The 21,536-nt window shown below is 32.4% G+C and overlaps 1 protein-coding gene across 4 annotated transcripts in view; it reads left to right on the top strand.

The window, feature by feature from the left end:
- LOC142977093 (neuroglobin-like) overlaps window positions 1-21,536 on the top strand; it is a 119,300-nt gene that overhangs the window by 84,001 nt on the left and 13,763 nt on the right. For all 4 annotated transcript variants that reach the window (XM_076120807.1, XM_076120805.1, XM_076120806.1 and 1 more), the window contains one exon: window positions 4,600-5,121. In XM_076120807.1, coding sequence (XP_075976922.1) covers window positions 4,931-5,121 — 191 coding nt within the window. In that variant the 5' untranslated portion in view covers window positions 4,600-4,930. The remainder of the gene's footprint in view (window positions 1-4,599; window positions 5,122-21,536) is intronic.

Genomic DNA, 21,536 nt, shown 5'->3' with positions numbered 1-21,536 from the left:
TAATCGCATTCTGTTCTCTTCCATTATATTGACCTATACTTAAACATTTTGCTAGCGTTCTATGAGCTGGAGTTAGAGCAAGAGTGACTGCTAATGGACTGTGCAATCTGCAGTTTAAACATAGTTGACCGCATTGAAACTGCAAGCAAACTGCATATTTGTCTGTAACTTGCAGTCCAACTGCAGCTAGTACATATAAACTCTCAGAAATAAATGTTTAACTGTTGTTTAGTTATTGAAAACTAGCTGACCCGCGCGACTTCGCTTGCGTCACATAAGAGAGAATGGGTCAAAATTTTCCCCGTTTTTGTAACATTTTTCGTTGCTACTCCGCTCCTAATGGCCCCAGCGTGATGTTATTGGTATAGCCTATAGCCTTCCTCGATAAATGGTCTATCTAACACTAACGAATTTTTTAAATCGGACCAGTAGATTCTGAGATTAGCGCGTTCAAACAAACAAACAAACAAACTCTCCAGCTTTATAATATTAGTATAGATATAAAAAACTTACATTTAGTACTTATTATGATCCAATCTACTACAACAAGTCAAGTGGGTGTTAATAACAGTGTATTTCTACAAAATACTGTCGTGATAGAATGTAATATTACACAGAAGTAGTTCTTAGTAGTCCACGTGACATTTACTTAACAATATGACTAATAGTTGAGGTGCGTTAAATTATACACAAGGGAAGTAATTTTGTACTGAAGTTGAGGCTATTACACATTAACTTGTTAACTAAATATAGTGAGAACGATGTTTAATTGTAAGGCATTTTATACACATATACATCACCCCTTTTTTACCCAAAGGTGTAATCTGATATACAGTATTTCCCATTAACAATGTTTGTCCTATGTAATAGGGACATTTATATAAGCAAATTTTTTTTTTATTTCGTACTGGATATTCATAGAGAATCAAATGTTACATCTCTAAAGTAGCTATTGAAAATCGAATGGGTACACGATCTATTCATCCCAATTTAATCTTTGGGTTGGATCGTTCAAAGCTGCTTACTTCCGCGATTAGTTAAAGAACGCCTTAAAAGAGGTAGATAGTTTACCTATAACTACTCACAATAAATTCACATTCATTCACTGTAACAATAGATAAAAAGAAAAAAATCATCACTCATTTTCAATCCATTTAATTCTTTCCATTCAATACATCTCCGTTTTACATTTGAATAATCGTCGCGCATAAATTATACTATCTTTCTTAAAAAATTGCCCGAAACTGTCTCTTTTTGGCGCGATTTTATCAAATTTCACGTAGCAATGACCGTCGTTAAGTAATGAGATTTTCAAAATGGATTTCCATCCACTTTCTGTTATCGGATTGTACTGAAAACTCCGTGACACGTGTAGTTTTTGATGACGATATCAAAATGGCGATTGAATAAAGGATTTTTCGTGTATTTTTTCCCCTGTAACATAGTATGAAAATGCTAGGTTTTATAGGTTTATTTTTTTGTTAAAATATGATATTAAAATACATTATTTGCATATTTTTCAGTGGCGTCATTGTTTTTCAGGGATGGAAACAGATTTTGAAGTATTTTTCCATTGATATATCGCCATGAGCAAATCAATAAAATTAGGTATAATGCGATCTAATTTATGTCAAAAAGTCAATAGTACGAATTTAAACTTATAACCATATTATGTTATACTTATCGATAGAAAACCTTGAGTGGCAAAAAAGTGAATATTTATTTAACAAGTCTACCTTTTAGCATTTAAATCATTGCCTTTTAAGCACGCTTCCTAGTCAAGTGCCAATTATATACCCACTGACGCTTCTGCGCAGTTGCTAAAAGTTTAAAAAATAATAAAAATAAACTTCAATAGTCTTTCATAAAAGTGTTTAAAAGTCTTTTATAAGATAAAAGTGAACTTTGAAAGTCGTATTAAATAGTTGAAAGTTTAATTAGAAGTGCTTGTTATGTAAGTTTGACTCTGATTAGCTTCGATTTGAATTCAAAGGAGTGATTTCTAAATGTTTTCGTTTCATTTTAAACATCAATGATTTTTACGTTTAGTTACGCCTTTCTAAGTTTTAATTGGCTCCGCAATTTTAAACTTTTGGTTAAAATATCTAAACTAGCTGATTTATGCAGATTCATTTATTTTTAAAAATATTCGTATAACACCTTATAAGAGAAAGAATTTTGAAAATTGGAGCTGTAATTTCTTTAAATAGACAATTTTTGTTCTTTGGTTTAATAATAGTTATTAATACCATATAATAAAAACATAGCTAAACTAAATTATAACTAAATTTAAAAAATGACACCGAAAAATAATTTCATCAGTTGCATCGATGTTCAAAAACCAAAAATAAGGATTTCAAGCCGTAAAAGAAAAAAATCGAACTCGAAATTGGAATTTCAAACTTAACCGAGCTCCACGAGGCGAAACCACAAAATCTACGATTGTTTCAAACCTCTTTATTCACTTAAAAACTTTTGTTCGTACAATTTGTTCATGAATTTTCATGAGAACTTATTGTTGGGGTTGTAAAATTTTATTAGCACTTGTTTTAGAGATAAGCAAATAAGTTTATATTAACTTTATTAATAATGAGATTTATCAGCAAACTCTATACAGGGTGTCCCAAAACTCAACGATAATCCGAGACAGGATGAAAGGCCAAGTCATACCGGTTATAGGAAAAATAAAAAAAAAATTCCATATCACTTAGTTCAGCAATAATAGACACTTTTCAAAAAAGTTGAAATTCCACACCCTTGGTCGCATTTTCAAGTCCTGTGATCACCAATGTCACTATTTCGCTGTGTTTTTTTGAATTTCGTGATCTTAATTAAATATGCTATTAATCGTATAACAAATTAATGCACAAAACATAGTTAATTTAATAAAAAAAGTTAAGTTTTAGTGAGTCATCTTTCTCAAAAATATCGTTAGTCAACTTTGACGCTTCATACTGAAAAAAAAATGTACTACACTACCCTTGGCAAGTTATTTCAAAAGTTGGCGCATTTAATCAAGATTTCGAAATGGTATAACACTTGCCACTTTTCTTGCCATTAAAAATGTTATTTTTAATTTGAACGAAGAGTATCCTCGCAAATGGATCGGACGCAGTGGTACAATTTTATGGCCTCCTCGTTCTCCCGATCTAAATCCAGTAGATATTTTTTTACTGGGAATGCATAAAGGAAAAAGTTTATTCGAAATCAATACAAAATCTATCAGAACTTAGCCAGAAAATTGACACAGCGTCAGAGGAAATAAATGCAATGAATTTTGATTGACTGGTGCAAAGGTCTTTTGTAAGGCGTTGCAGAGCCTGAATTCATGCTAGAGGAAAACAATTCGGAATTACTTTAGTTTAAGGAGAATAATTAAATAAGATCGATGGTTCGCTCATTGTTTTTTTTTTAATTATTATAACCTATTATGTTTATTACATTAAATATTTGTTATGGACTGACTCAATTACCTTTTTACTAAAAATAATTGCTTTCCTCTGGCATGAATACAGGCTCTGCAACGGCGTACAAAAGATTTTTTCACCAGTCAAGCAAAATTCATTGCATTTATTTCTTCTGACGCTGTGTCAATTTTCTGGCGAAGTTCTGATAGATTTTGTATTGATTTCGAATAAACTTTTTCCTTTATGCATTCCCAGTAAAAAAATATCTACTGGATTTAGATCGGGAGAACGAGGAGGCCATAAAATTGTACCACTGCGTCCGATCCATTTGCGAGGATACTCTTCGTTCAAATAAAAATAACATTTTTAATGGCAAGAAAAGTGGCAAGTGTTATACCATTTCGAAATCTTGATTAAATGCGCCAACTTTTGAAATAACTTGCCAAGGGTAGTGTAGTACATTTTTTTTTCAGTATGAAGCGTCAAAGTTGACTAACGATATTTTTGAGAAAGATGACTCACTAAAACTTAACTTTTTTTATTAAATTAACTATGTTTTGTGCATTAATTTGTTATACGATTAATAGCATATTTAATTAAGATCACGAAATTCAAAAAAACACAGCGAAATAGTGACATTGGTGATCACAGGACTTGAAAATGCGACCAAGGGTGTGGAATTTCAACTTTTTTGAAAAGTGTCTATTATTGCTGAACTAAGTGATATGGAATTTTTTTTTTATTTTTCCTATAACCGGTATGACTTGGCCTTTCATCCTGTCTCGGATTATCGTTGAGTTTTGGGACACCCTGTATAAGGTACTATTTTATTTATTGAATGAAATAAACTCATTTTCAAATAATAATATAACAATATTGTGATGAGTATAATTAGACCATTGCTATCGACATTAAAAAGAATCACTGTATAACTGTGTAAGATTTTCCATACAACATATTATTTATAGATTTTTGTAATCATTAAAAAAATGTATGGAATAGCATAGTAACACCAAAAGTGATTAGTTTTACTCGTAATAATTTAAGCACCCATAAACCACGAAATTAGAGCCCTTCTAATACATTATCTGTAACGTTATAAATTATTATTATGACTCTTACTATAACGACAGAAAAGTTACTTGAAAAAGGTTTTTCGCCGAATCTAATTATATCTCAATTTCTTTTACAGGTAGCCGCCATTACGGCCAGATAAGATAAAAAGATGTGACAAGGACGAATGATAACCGCAGAATTATGGAAGCCACAGTGATAATCGCGACGTGAAACGAACAAAACATCAAACAGAAAGCAGCCATCTTGGTTTTGTAGAGAAAAAAAATCGTATTTCAAACCATGATTACATGACGTTTAAAAAAAATAAAATAGTGAAGTGAAAGCTAAAATTTAGCAGTGTTAGCGAAAATGAAAAAGTGTGAGTGTTAAAAATAAAAAACTATGACAAAAGTATAGTGTTGTGCGTTTTTGAGTGTTAAAATGTTTTATTAGTGACTGTGTTCAAAATGGGTTGTCAGTTGGGGAAATTAGCGTCGTCGGAGATAAGGGGAGGGGCTCCTAATGCGGTGAATGATGGGCCTCCTCCTCCGACGGACCCTCGATTGCCTTTGACCGCGAAGCAGAAGTACTCCATGCTTGCTTCGTGGAAAGGAATCTCGAGGGCCATGGAGAAGACTGGCATCTGTATGTTTATAAAGTAAGTTATTCTACTATCTATAGTTTTATCTTGGTATATAGCAGACATGATGTATAGGTACGTATCTTATTATGTTAGTTATGATAAAAATATTAAAACAGAGCTGAATAACCATGATACAATATAAATTGGCACGATTCTATGGCAGTTAATTATTATGCGTGCCATAGAAAATATCCTTTTATAACCTTGGAAACTTACATTTACACGCTGTTTGTACATATACATCGTCTATCATATAATACAGCTCTAAAATTTTGCATATATTTAGAAATTCCCACTTAAAATTCAAGTTGCCTATCTTGAGTTACCTCTCGTCATTATTCCCAAATGTGTTGCGGTCTCTCACATCAGACGCGGCTGTTGTACGGCGTGAAAAGTGATACGAAATGGTCCGTGTAAATAATGCACGCCCTTGTTCCCGGCCGGAGTTATTTTTAGAACTTGGGCGGCACACTCCCGTACCCCCTTGTGTGAGACTAAAGGCTTTCAGACATTTAGTTATACTCGTATAATTATGCATTGTATCGCGTGTGACGTTTTGAACCTCAATTATTTCGAATTTATGAATTGTATGGTGCCAAATTTCCCTCCACTAAATAGTTTGGAACGGAATGTCACTATGTTTAGGTGACACAATTGACTATTATATAACACTTTGAAATATCAAAGTGTTAACAATAGTTGAGCCAAAAACCATAATCGCTATCCATTAAACTATAGAAGAAAGTAGCTGTTTCTAACCATTCCCTTCATAAACTTAGATATAATTTTACAAGAAATTGTGATTAGGAAAATTACCTTACATAAAATTTCTCGTTTTAACATTCTTATACCTACAGGTGATATAAGTTCACGATTACATTCTCGTTACCCATAAACCATTAAAAACGCGAGCGTTGAAACTACCTGTCTGTAAAAGTAAAATTAATAACCCTCAAGTCGTAATCAGACGTATGAAATATGACGAAAAAATGCGTAAACGTGTCGTAGGAGCATAGCACTTAGTGTATTAAAAGTATTATCATAAAAGCTTTAGTGCTATATAGATGCCAACATTTTCTAGCTGTATTAAGAACTAATACTAAATAAAGGACCATTCAAAATGTTTATTCCTTTTTTAAATGCTCGCATAATTTGTTACATAAAATTGATGATGCCTTTTAATAAATAAAAAATATAATGCATGACAAACTATGTAACATAAAGTCAATATCAATATCAAATCATTTATTTATATAGGTCCAATATTGACACTTATGATAGTCGTTACAATAACTGAATTTATCACTAGCTCGGAAAGGTGGTAGAGGCTTACGAGAAGAGCTAGCAACTAACTGACAGGCACTCTTTTCAATCGCCAAAAGATTAACAATGTGGTTGATACAATAATTGATCATGCGATGAGCTCCCAACAATCAGTGAAATAAGCTAAACATCAATTATGTGGTAAAGAAAAAGAATGTTACGTAAAAAACGTAATTAATTTTATTTAACAGATGTTTAGTCCCCATAAATTCCTCATGCAATGTTTAATATTATTATCAAAATAGTTGTTAAATTAATCTAATATGCGATTTTCACATAATCGCTTTATTAAACCGCAACCAGCACATCACTAAAACGTTCAACATGTTCTAAATTCAAATAATTCGAGCGGTTCAATGTGCATCGTATTTCAAATAACATAATTTGGCCAGAGTATTATGCGATATTCAAAATAACGGCTTCTGTTATAAATTCGAATAGCTATAATTAATGTATCAATTTCAAAATGGTTTGTTTTACAATATTCCTGTTAATATCCTGGCTCCACCTGTCTCGTAGATTTAGTGAAAATTTGAAGCAATAATTATTTTCCAGGATTTAATCTACCATTTCATGCTGAATTTTGATCAAACATATTCTGCCGTTTAAACATACAAACGTGACATTCTACTTTCACATTAATAATATTTATAGGGATTAGTATAAAATAAATATAAAATTCGATGTAATGAGGCGATTCAAAATATTTTGCTTATATTTCACAAATGACTTAGAATGTAGGTTTTGAAGGATATAAACTTTACATGGCTTTTCAAATCGAAGCAATCAAATTACGTACAAATCTCATTAATCCCTTCTTTCAAATTAATTGGAGCACCTAATTTCAAGGTTCCTATCTATCTGATATATGAAAGAGATCCAAATCCATCCATTTCACTTTACGACCGAGGATAAATCAAGTGTTTGTCATTGAAACCACACATCCTATTGAATTGCCTCATTTAATGTCATATAAATACTTGATTTTGACGTAAAACGCCGTTATTTCGAACGTTTGAATTTAGAGCAGAATTCTTTTGCGAATTATAATCCTACGCGATGTTGTATATTTGCGGCTAGTATTTTGTCGTCTCATGCGAAATTCCGTTCTTCAGTCACTTCCAATATTTAATGATTGGTAGGGTTTTAAGTGGTTAGTAGCTATGCGTACTAATTGTTTCTAATAGTAAAACATTTAATTTCAAAGTCAATTTAAATCAATCCAATTGAAAGACCATTAGACGTTATGTAAGGCTTCTTCGTGATATAAGTGTCATTGAGGGAACACGATTAGATAAAGTTAAGCAACATAGCTTAGAATACTAAGATCCAACCCACACTGAGTCCGCTTGTTTAGCTAGCAAGCCTTGACTTTAAAAAAATCTTCTTTAAATCCCGTGCTCGTTTAAAGGACAATTTATACTTTTAAAAGTATTTTCATGAATTACAAACAGCACAGGAATGTCCTCAACACGCCCTAACCCCAATGGTATAAAAGTAATTTATCTAAAGAGAGTATCGACTGTCAATGACCGGGTTCATTCTCGAGGGAAATAACCCGGCTGTCGCCCGACCCGGGACTGACCGGATAGCCTGACTAAGGGCTAATCACCGTGTAACATAGTGTTAACTCTATTGATTGAAGTTTAAGGTGTAGAGATAGTTTAAACGTATTTTAACTAACTAACTAAAAGTACTTTTATTAATACTGCCTGAGAATAAAAATGGATTTTTAGAAATCCTCATTTGTCATCTTTATATTAGCACACTGAAAGCGTACCCAGAAGAATTTTTCACTATTAACTTATTGTTCGTCTCATAGAGGGTAAACCTGTTACCATATACCCAAATTCCCAAAAACATTGCAAGCCTTTTTACCCAAGACCCTATATAGAATCAAAAGTTAAATACAGGAACTAACCCAAGACCTCTTTATCAGCAGTGGCATACACTACACAATATCGCAGGTACTGACTAGTGTGTCATAACACTTTTTAACCATAAAAGTTGATCCTCTATAATGCAAACTTATTACCTTGCACTTGATGCAAAATAATGACCCTATTCTCCTTCACTGTAATAACGTCTTACGTACACTGTCGTGCAAGTAACGTGGTCTAATAAAATTACACTGCCGGCCACATAAAGTGCACACTGTCCCTTGAGGTGTTTAGGAGAGCCTTTGTCGAGCCTTTAGTGGGCATGATGAAGGCTTACGTGTGAGGAAAATTAAGTAAGGTTTCTTTAAGATTGAGTGATAAAGAATCTGAATTGTATGTTTTTGAAGCATTGAATTCTTATAATGACGATGTTGATCTCTTCGTCGAGTGACACACTCGGCTAAATATAAAAATCTCATCTTTGTCAAAACTTCAACACGAGATTCTTAATTTCTGAGTTCATAGTTTAAGGAATAGTTTACTAAAATGTTTCAAGGCCAAATCCCCCTTCCCCCTGCCCTCTTACGGGAGGAGACCCTTACCCAGCCGTGGAACAGTCACAGGCTTAGAAAAAAAAAGAACTCAGACTAGGATCAGATGATGTTATTAAAACCGTTCTTTAAAATAGTATCTTAATATTTTCCAATCATGTATAGTGCTCGAATCGTCTTTTAGGGAAACTTTTCAACGATTCAGTTTTAAAAAGGCTTAAGTTATCTCACAATGACATAAACGTCACTTATTTATTACCTTTTCCTTCTGACCATGATATCGTAATTGAAAAACTGTTAGAAAAAAACAACCATATCATATTGAAACAGTAACAGCTAATGTTTACAACATGAGTCAATGTTCTACACGATACTGTTACTGATAAAGTGATAACGGAATGATAAGATAAGATCATGTGTTACTGTTGAGTTAATCTAAAACTGTAATTTTCACTGCTGTTCTTTTACAGCAATGCGTGTTATTTGGATTAATCTAATCTGAAATGGTTTATATGTTGTGTACCTTAAAGAATACACGTTATTTTCGTAATCTCATGAACTTTTCCTTACTAGTTTGTGTTAATCAAGAAGATTTGATTTATCATTTAATCCCAAATTTGAATTGTTTAGACATAGGAATGTTTAGCATTTTTTTAGTTTATCCAGCCAGTGAGGTGAAATGTGTTTATAAATTTATATTTTATAGTTTTAAGAAAATAACTGTGTCAATTTTTTTGTTTTTGTTGTGATGGGGCTGACTTAAGCTCATAGAGTTAAAAGCCCTCAATAAATAAAGATTATAAAAAAAATCATTTAATCCCGTCTAAAACCTCTACTATTGATCTCTACTATATGTATAACAGCATTGACTTTAGTTTTCTCGTTTTCACAAAAAAAATTACCGCTAATCAACTTCCACATAATAAACGTTCCTCAGTAAATTGGCTATTCAACACAAAAAAACTACTTCTATTCAAAATCTACATCTTCTCTCTCTCGCGTCTACAATTGTTTCGGATGAATAAGAAAAACTTGTCGTAGACTCAAACCATTAGGGTAGAACTAGTTATAATTTTCTTACAAAAACTTCACAGTGGGAAGCCAGTACTAAAACTAAAGTAAAACATACAAATAGTAAGAAGTGGGGTCGAGAAGCGACCCAGTTTCCGTCAGTGGTCGGCTCAAACAATTCACTACTAGACGTTGTTTCCTTTTCATTTACAAATCGTAGGCCAAAGATAGTAGTGTTTGAACAGCGCTTCAAGGATGAATTGTTAAATGAATGTTTCTGCGTATTAGCAAGAATTGTTTTAATGAAATGAGGACGACGGCTGTATTTTGTTGAAAATATGCGGTGAAAAAAAATTAAGAAAGATTTTCGTTTTTCCTTTGATTGCTACCTGAACTCTTGTTTTTATTGTGAAGGAAATTAAGTGTTTTTAAGGATTTTATTTGAGGAAATTTAATTATTAATTAATCAATTAATTGGTATTCATAAATAAATTTTTGAATACCAACTTACTGATTCTTTATAGAAAATAATACAGTAATTATACATTTGTTATTGCTAGTGAATACCTGCAATTGGAACGATTAACAACCAAAATGATAACATATCGAATTATATAACAATAACCGATATTGTAAATGTCAATGACTGTGTTCATTTAAATTCCAATCCCTGCTCTATTGTAATGACTACCAAGTCAACCAGACATATGCAACTAATCAAAACCTGTACGTATTAAGTGGTAAACTTAGAACAAACTTAATTTTGACACTACTAACCACAAACAAAAAAAGAAGTAATTTCCCGTCCAACCGTAGCGATAACTCACGAGTCTCTACATGGCTTTATTAGTAGAGCTCTAATTGATCGTTTGCTGGGAACACAACCAGCTGATGTAGAGTAAGGGAATGTATACGTATAGTATTTATAGTGATTCAGTAGCCAGTACTAGCCAGTTGTTATTGATTGAGGTCAAGTTACGTTGTCAAGGTAAGGAAAGGGATGGGTTTCCTATCCGATTTTTTATGTCGTTCTAGGAAATATTCTTATATCATTAAAAATTAATGCTTTTCTCAATGAATTATATAGAAAAAGATCAATAAAACAATGTAGTTTACTGAGTCCCAATCAATTAGTACCTAGTTACCTTTCACAGAACTGGAAAGATGATCTTTTGAAACCATTTGCCCATATTAGAATATAATAATTTCAAAAGAAGTATTAATTAGATTACTAAACAAAAAAATACTTCCTGCTTTCATTCAAACGCAAATCTTAAATCACCGAACAGCACAACTAAGATTTCTTCCTCAAGAATTTTCCTGTGAACTTATCAACAAACCTCAGCTAAAAAATAAAATAAAAAATATATACAGATACATAATAATTACGTTCTGAGGACATAAAAAAGGAAAAATTGGGTCACCATCTTCCCGACTGAGAAAGACTAATAAGATGTCTTTCCCCCCGCCCCCCTCTGATGACGTCACTTAGATATATTCCAAAGAAAGTGTGCCAGCGAATAGTAATTGGAATTTTAATGATTCCGCCATTCAAGTACGTAGGGAAGTGTTTTTTAGCCGTGAATTAATTTCGCTTTGAGTGAGGTTTCTGTAAGGCGCTATTGGAGAAATTTTACAGCAAAATCTACATATTTTCAAGGCTTTTCCTTTTTATATGAATGTTGAACAAAATAATGAACCTTGATCGTAACCTTCTTTATTCTGAAATACCACAACCACACCCTTGTTAGGATCTTTTGAATACATATTATAATGACTTTATTCTAGACTTTAAGTGAAAACTAAACAAAGAAACAAGGAGAGTAAGTAAACAGAGAAATAAAATTAATAGGATTATCGTATGCCCGCAAAGATTTAAAATATTGTGTTATAAAATTTATACTGATACTATAAATACGAAAGACGCTACACTACACCGCTACACAAAATAAAATTCAACATGAAAATAATTACAAACCTGACATCAGGACCACATGTTTTCATTTAAAAAATCAACCCCAAAGCAATCGCTGAAGCTGATGAGTTTGTTTGATTGTTTGCTAATCTTAGGAACCGCTGCAGCGAATTGAAAAAATATTTCACTGTTGGATAGCCTATTTATTGACGAAGGCTATAGGCCTATATAACATCACGCGTCGACCAATAGGAGCAGAGTAGAAAAAATGTTACAAAAACGGGGAAAAATATGACCAGTTCTCTCTTATGTGACGTAAGCGAAATTGCGCGGGTCAGCTAGTGGAAAATATGAAACTTGCCAATTCATAATATTTCAATGAATATATTCAACCAGACATCTTTATGTACGTACGTAAATTTCGGTCCTTACAACGTGGAGTGCAATATGTAAATGAGCTTCCACCGACGGTTAAGGTTCAATGGTTCGTTTAACCCTGTGCTGTACCTAGGCCAATTTGAGAACACGTTTACACGGTTAGATGTACTGAATATGTAAGGCTTACGATGTGATGATTGTGTAATATTCTAGACGATTTTGAAGCAGGCTTTGTTTTAAAGTCTGGTTTTATCTGATGATATTAATTTTGATAGTGTGTGTAGAAAATAACTAGCAGCTAATACTCATAGGGGCCATCAGTGAATTTGGTAATATTGGCCTTCTGACCAAAATATTTTACACAATTGTTAACTGCATCTTAAACTCAGATTTATTCAACAATCTAGCTTTTAGCTCAGTAAATAAATTATTGTTTGGCCGCGTTACTATTATTAAAATTTATTCATGTTATATAGCCATGTTTATATAAAATCTACATGAGTAGTTTCTTTCAGTAGCAAAGATACTTAAAACTTCTACATTAATATAAAAAAAGAAACTGTATAATTAATCTAGAAACAGATTTTTTTGTACTCTAACTAATTTACTTTTTGAATACAACCCTTCAGCTAATAAAGTTATTATAAAACAAAACTCAGAAACATTTTATCCCCTGTTTTTCCTTCAAAAACATCTTTAGAAGAAAACTAATCAAAGTAACTCACAATATTTGCTTTCAAATAAAATCAAAAACTTTTAAGGACAGCCGTATTCAAACTGTTTTGTGTTCTATATAACAAGTTTCGAACCTTTTCTTACGGAAAATTACTTTTTATTTTGTAGGTACGGCAACTTTAGTAAGCTAAGAATATTTATTAAGATGAGTTTATTATCTGTTCTTGTCTTAGTTAATAAAAGTAATAGTTGCAAGTTTCAAAACATAATCCCTCATTTTATAAGAGTTCTCTAAAATTAACGTTTATAAATGTCATTACCCCAGAAACATCATGTATTTCTAACATCATTTTATACAAAATTTGTCTGTAGCTTATCTATTGTCAATAGTAGTCAGTTTAAACTACTGATCTTTATAGGGGGCATCTTTATTGAAAGGTGACCACAAACAGGTATTTAGTCATCATTAATAACATACATACATACATAAATAATGTTACGTCCCATAGGGGTAGTCAAGGACCACAGAACGTAAGATGCTTACAAACTTCCTTTGCCTTATTCACATCAAAATATCTTGTCACACAAGACCGCCGGTATGAGAATTACTGACTTTTATTCCAGATTATCGCTCATACGATCATCGTCATTAATGAGTCCCGGAAAATAGCAAAGGGGAAAATTTAAACATGACATAGCAATCCCTGACAACACTAAAAACAAAGTCTTGAAAACAGCTTCTCAATACGACAATCTCTTTAATCCCGTAGTGGAAAAGCGAACATTTTATTTGAAAGCTATTACAGCGTCCGAAGAGCTTAATACTAGCTGATCTGAAACTGAGCTTGTTATCGCAGCCTTCAATACAAATGGACCGCTTTCATGTTACATTTTATTGGAGGTTTTTACTGAAGGTTTCCTAGATTTAAGAACATACAAGGATAGTAAAAGTTTTTTATATCTCTGATAGTGTAAGAAACTATAATTATGATGGTTTGGCCTTAATTTAATTAATTCTAATTGGCTTAAAAAAATTGGTTTATATCTTTTGTATGGAAGTATCAAGTGCCATAGCATTCAATTTAATGTACTTACGTAAAGAACTGGACCTATGTGAAGACCTGGCCCTTAAAGACCTGAACCTATGTAAAGTTTTGGACCTAGGTAAAGACCTTTACCTATGTAAAAATTCCTACAGCAATTGCGAGTCGATTTCCCTTTACATAAGTCATTGCAATTGGCGAAGCGTTTTGTTTGTACTCCTTACTTTCCGGTAATTTAATGAAAATAGGACAATCTAACCTTAATGTTTAAAATATTCATACAAATGTAAACTAATTTATATTCACCGAAATATCAATCTGCGTATCATTGGAGTAAGTAATTAATTAGCTGTAATTAGGTTAGTTGATTGTTGACCTATTAGATATTAGTGCATCGGTAATTTGATGTAGGCCTATGCATAGTCTATTCTAATTAATAGTGGATGTTATCAGCCAAGCCGTTGTTATTTTATGGGGTCGTTGCAGCCATACTTATATAACTTTATTAGTGTGTGATATAAAAATAAAGTGACAATGAAACAGAAAATGTTGAGATGTGAAAGTTAAAGTAGCCTGGCATGCACAAAACACGGGTACTGGTGCATTCTATCACTGGTTAACTGGGACAGTATACTGATTTGACCAATGTACAGCCGACGTCTTTGCATTTTTAAGATAAAGGTATATCTTTTGTAGGTTCGAATCCCACCCGGGACAAATCTTTGTGTGATGAGCACGAGTATTTGTTCTGAGCCTGGTTGTTAATGTATCTATATAAGTATGTATTTAGAAGTATATAAGTATGTTTATCAGTTATTTGGTTACCAAAGTACAAGCTCTGCTTAGTTTGGAATCAAATGACCGTGTGTGAGTTGTCCAATAATATTTATTTATTTATTTATTTGAACAACATTCTGTACTTCGGAAATGACTATAAATTTTGGCTTTGGATACAAGAACTTCTCCGCTGGACTTAAAAAACGAATACTTTCAAGGACTCTACCGAGATCTGTGTTCAAGATCTAGACGGTATTTGCACTACTGCAACAAAGGTTGTAAAAAAACTCAATAAATATGAAAACAAAACCGTACCTAATAAACACGACATTTACAACAGTATGCTCCGAGTTAGCAGTTGTTTCTATTGAAACAGACGGAACAGTGAGTGAAAGAGCTCGTCACGTCAGAACATGTTCTATTGTCCACAAGTAGGACACTTATTGAGATTGTTGCAGCTGATTCTGCTGTTTGAGGTCACTGACTCGCGTTTGTTTTGATTGCAAATTGGATAAACGATTTGATTCAGAGAAGTTGTCATAAGTTTATTTATTTATATTGGATCACAAACAGTAGACATATTATTACATTATATTAAAAGGTACAGGAACATAATAGTATAGTGACATATCTAATATAAAGTTAAGTATAACATGAGTTAAATAAGTTAAGTACCTAGTTAAAGCCAACAGGATTTTTTCAAATTTTAAACCTCTTCATTCTATCTAATCTACCTACGTCTCCGAGGAAAATAGGCACTAGGTTATAATAATAATTACTCGGTAGATACTATAAAAGGAAATATCGCAAATCTAAGTGCATAAGGTTTATATTTTACTCACATAAAGTTAAACTGTAATATGCTTCTGTTTGGAGTTAGGGATAATACATACATACGTCTTAATGTCACAAATTTATCCTTTTTATCTAAAATACACTTTATTTAGAACTAAATAAGCTTGCTATCAGAATGTACTATCCTTTTATAAACTTCGCTTACATCAGCTCAAAATGCAAAAACTCCCGCTCCTATCTATCCGAATTCAATTTCAATTCACGTCCGCTCCAAAAAATCCCAATATCTATGTACTATGTAGTATGTAAAACACTTTGAATCGATAGTTAATCCATTGTTGAACACCGGCTTCCGTCCAAAGCCTTTGTAAAGCGCAAAGCCTGAAAGTCAATAAATTGCACCGACTCGTGAATATTTCTTCACGGCTTATAACGGCTTGTAAAACTTACAAATTGCAGGATAAAAGATGATTAAATACAGTTTTGTTTTAAAACGTTACATTTTAATTAAAGTTATTATATCTATATAAACAAAAATGAATCCCCGAAATGTATGTAGGTACGCGCATAACTTTTGAACAACTAAACTATATTGTATAATTCTTTTTTTAATATGTTTGTAACTGTCGGAACAAGGTTTGTATGGGATCGATGGGATCTAAATTCCCATGGGGATGGAATCAATGGGACCAAATTGTACTATACTCGTACGAAGTCGGGCCAGTCCAGTAGCACGAAATATATTTTTTGTAAGATAGTAATTTGTGATCACCAACTATCAGTAGAATGACAGTGAATTAAGCAACTAGTGGCGTGGGTGGCTTGCTAGTTAATGGGTGGCCGCTTCATGTGATTGAACTGAGTCTTCGTACATAATACAAGTGATAAATAGTCGTCTTTACCTAAACTAAAGCTGATCCATGTCAAAGGTTAGATTTACTTTTAAAACGGTATTGATTACCTTTTATTTCGGAGAAAGAAATAATAAGCTCATTAATTAAAACACGTACAGCTTTTCAAATGCCATTTTGATAAAATCAAAGTATGAATTCGTTTGAGTGATGTTATCATTATAACTTTCTAACTGAAAAACAGCTCAAATCTAAATTTACACTTCCAACTGCTTAAAATTATATTCAGGTCTAGAAAGCTTATAAAGTTATGTAATTTCCAACAAACTCTTGAAATACGCGTCGAAAACATATTATTATTCCGTATTCACGGCAATAGCGCCTTTCATATTCCGCATAGCAAATTAATGAAATAATAGTAATTATCATATTCATTGCAGGCGCTGAGATTGTTATTTGATTTAAATGCGGAGTAGAGGTAAATATACGTCGGGAAATTGATTTTAATTATGAAATTTCACATACATAATGTATTATGTGAGAAGGTAAATAATTTAGCAGTTATGTAAACAGATTTGTATGTAAACGTCGCCGGATACGAGGGTGATTATGATTAACATTGTTTAGCAGATTTCGTTCGTCGTCGTTTAATTACAACAGTTAAGAATTACATAATTATTTGATATAATAAAATTTCTTTACACATTGATTTTGCTAACAAAAACCGAGATCAACTTTAACATTCATCATCATAATCACTGGCCCGTACCAATTCATCTATTACAGATGATTGACATTCTTAATTAAATATGATTTTGCGTTTTATAAGTTTATTTATTTTACTTTTACTTCCATGTTTTGTCAAAAATACCGCTTTAATTAGGATGGTAATATACATCTCAGAGCCATACTTAAAATCTGACACGTGGTTCTACTCATAACTACCACCTAGAAGCCTTTTTCACTATACACAAATTACACGCGAACGAAGCCACGGTCAACTAGTCATCTACATTGTTCTCATACTCCTTCCCGTCTTACATATAAGACGATTAAAGGATAATCTGTCTGCGTCCACCTGTGTACTTCCATAACTGTGATCAATAATCCATTTGCCGATATAACGTTAGCTAAGGTTTAAGACGGAAACATAGTTTGTAACTAGTTGTCTATTGTGACTTTACTCGCGGTATTATTATAGTCTTAGGATGTCTTTGCAAGTATAGTATGGAGTATAGGTATATTTAAATATTTTATTCACCCAAATAAGTTTGGTGATGAAAACAAAGATACAGAAATACATACTAAACGTACCGCCTTTAAACCGTCGTTAGGCATTTTAAGGTAAAATGCGTATTCGCGTTAATTCCCGTATTCTATTATACATAAAACATGCAACGCGAGAGTTTAAAAGTTATGGTTTAAACCGTCGCATTCATAGTATTTCGAACCTCAGACTTGATAGTCTCTAACGCATTCCAAACTGTTACTAGATGTTTTGGCGTAGTAATATCGTAGTAACGTACGTAGGTAGAAAGATGCACACCTTAAAAACTCGTGTGTCATAATAAGAGGAAGGGTGTTTTTATAAACCTTCAAGATCAGATTTCGTAAAAGGATAACATTTTAATGTTATAGCGATTTCTTTGTTTATAGCGTACTGGATTACTAAACTTGTGAAGTGGAGTTTCGTTTTGCTCTTATTGTAAAAATATACTATTAAACCAGGTTGAAGACGATGCTGGTTGAATGTGGTTTAAAGAGTTCTTACTTTTAATGGCCCTGAGATTTTGTGACTTTACTAATGTTTAACATTCGAAAGTTTAGATGTTTGTATTTAATCGCGCGAAAACTTCAGAAAGTATTTTAAAGAAACGATGCACACCGGTAAATGAAAATGCCATCAAAAACATTCTGTAAAAACCTCAAGTCTCGCCGTAAAAAGTTGTGAGATCGATATAATACCAAGTCGATTAATCTATTTAGTCTCTACTTAAAGGACCTTCTGTCTTAAGTTATTACGTATGTTATTATCATGCCAATTTAAAAAAAATACCTTTAAAACAAATAGACCGACCTGGCCATCGCATGATTTAATTATTAGTATGTATCACACTACACAGCACGACGAGAAGTTAATGCTCCTGAAATGTTAATGGCGAATTTGTGTTTTCTTGCGATGACCAAGTCGATCTAATTGTTTTAAAGGTATTTTTTTTAAATTGGCATGATAATAACATACGTAATAACTTAAGACAGAAGGTCCTTTAAGTAGAGACTAAATAGATTAATCGACTTGGTATTATATCGATCTCACAACTTTTTACGGCGAGACTTGAGGTTTTTACAGAATGTTTTTGATGGCATCTCACTTCTTTTTGTAGAGCGAACATAAGTCCAATTTGTATGGAAAGACGTTTTTTTTTCATAATTCAACATATTTTCCTATGGGAATGTTGTTCAGTTTCATGGGCTAAACACCCTTATCCACCCTATACCCCCTCCCCCGTTATGTCTCATATAGTAGGTACCTATTTACACCTATTTATTTTATTTTCTACTGTAATAATAATTCATTAACTGCAAATGTAACCTTGTAATCTTATACATTTATATGAGATTACAAAGTTATTGTTGCAGTTGGTGTATTTAGAAAACTGGACCGAAATTAGAAAATATTAAAATTTTCCCATGATTAAGACACTAAACCCTATTTGTATTCTAAATTTTAAGCTTCTAAGTCTGCTAGAAGTACCTTAGACTTTTGATGATCGGTGAGTCAGTGAGTCAGTGAATCAGTGAGTGACAAAATTCAAAATTTTAACAAGTTGTCATTCCTAAACTACTGGTTCAAATTGACTGAAATTTTAAATATACCGTGTTTATACAATGACTAATTAGTTGCTGAAAATCCAGGCTTCTTGTATTATCCACAACGAAATTATAGGGGTGTCAAAAATAGCCCGAATTGCTTCGAGAAAAGGATGTTACGGCCGTGCCGCTTTTTTTTTGCTCGACTTGCGGGGGCACTTCCGTGCCCCCAGATCTATTTTAACACAGTAGTTAGTACCTTTAACAGTATTTTTGCATAGCTTGTATTCTTTTGTAAGATAAAAATGTTTTAACCACATCCAAAACAAACTATGGAAACAGTCTAGAGTGAGGCCCACACCTGCTCTCACTAACTGGGTCAAGTCCATGCGGTCGATACAAGTACGGTCCGCAAATCATTGACTCCCTTCAAAATAGGGGATGAAAAACACCTATCAATTATATAGAGTGGTTACTTTTTTGTAGGCTTTGTTGTTGTTCTTGGGAAAACTAGTGTTATGGATTTAGGTTCGTTTTATTTTAGTTATAATGAAAGTAATAAGAATAAGATAAGATATTGTCAATTTGAAGTGAATGAATAAAGACGGTTGAATAACTTAGTACAAATTATCGATGTCCAATTGGCTGGTTTCTGACAAAATCTACTGTGATTTTTCTAGTTTTTTGTATTTTATTTATATTTTAGAAATAAGCTTTTTAAGGAGTTGTCTTTTTAAACAAGCATATAACAATATTAGTTAAAGTAGAAATATTTACGTCCATTGAGGGTTATAAAGCATTTTTTACGGGAAAACGATTTAGGAGTAAAATAAGTTTTGAATACAACAATAGAGAAAACCAATTGTGATAAACCAAAATTATCATTTAACTTCTTGACTAAATTTTAACATTATTTTGTCAAACAGCTATCTCACCCATTTATTTTCTCAATGTACAGCTTCAGCACTATAATGTCTAAAAATACCAAATAAAAACAATTCTTACACAAGTCGCCCTTCACCAAACCAAATGATTCAGAGGAAATATCTCAAATGTCCAAGATATTTATATTATCGATAGTTTTACTACTATTTTACTGTCAGTCCTTGGACTAGAGTTATTGCTAAACAATTCTGATAGGTCTACGAAAATACTCTGTTGGAGACAAAAACAAATAAACTATGAATACTTGTCTATCACTGATTGATACATTTGTATTCATAACTTTAGTAATACAATTGATAACTTTAGTTATATTTTTTGTGAATTTCTGGCTGTCACTTCGCCTATTTTTTGAAGATTTTCTTTTATTTTTTGAGATCTTCTGGGGTTAGTATTATAGTTTAAAAGATAGTATTATAGTTTGTGTTATTGCGGGATAATCTAGCTAACTTTGTTGAAAGTATAATTAGACGGACGCCATTCTTTATGGGTTTGGATAATTAAGTGTGTTTTCTTTCTACGCTTGAATATCTTTTGAACATCGGTAAGTATATAGTACCTATAGGTAGGCAACAGGATGTATGCATTTTCTGTTGTTTCTACTTACATGTGCCCCTATCTGAGTTATTCATACAGAATTAGGCCTACTGTTAACTTCATATACTGTATAATATTATCATTATTATGTACAAAGATAAACTAATCTTATCGCCTCCCGGACAAACTTGTAACACTAAACTCCCACTTTATTAATACCTTAAATAAACTTCATATTACTTTTCTAAGTTTCCCTACACTCTGTCCAGACCCCTATAAAACAGTTTATAGGCCAGTAAAACATTCTTACTTCTATCTCTTGCCAAGCCAGTTTAATCCCTAAAGCTACTTCTTTAAGACTCATTTTATAGTCGGTATAAAAAGCCTCTCATTTTAAAAGGGTTTCAAGCACTGCTTTATGCGTGTTATTAAAGTTTTATATTATATTTCAAATGACCCTAAGACGTGTAGATATTGACCTTAATGATAGTCATACGGTTTGTTTTCGGACCTCCTAGTTATTTTAATAATAAACTTGTTATATAGAAAATAACAACGGTTATATGAACTTATATTTAAGAGATAAAACGTAAAGTAAAATATCTATTCTACAGAAAGCGCCTGGGGAAAATATCATAAAGCTCTCAAACACGTTCCTACAATAAGTTGCTAAAATATATTGCAAGGCGCTTTAAGAAATTTTCAATAGAATGCTCGCGAATTTCTTTTTAAGAGTTTTATTAAAAAGTATTTTATGATATTATAGTTATAATAATATAATGTATTTTCTACTTGAATAAGAAACTTTAATGGGTATGTTGACCTTTATATATGATCTCCATACAAAATATAATGTAGCTTGTATAATGTAGTTTCTGAGCACATTATTCCTTTACAATAGAAGATGATTAAGGTCATATATCACGAGTCACAAAACTGTT

Source organism: Anticarsia gemmatalis, chromosome 12 (genome assembly GCF_050436995.1).
Source record: "Anticarsia gemmatalis isolate Benzon Research Colony breed Stoneville strain chromosome 12, ilAntGemm2 primary, whole genome shotgun sequence".
NCBI lineage: Eukaryota > Metazoa > Arthropoda > Insecta > Lepidoptera > Erebidae > Anticarsia > Anticarsia gemmatalis.
The sequence above is the reverse complement of the archived record's forward strand: the minus strand, read 5'-3'. Positions and strand labels throughout refer to the sequence as shown.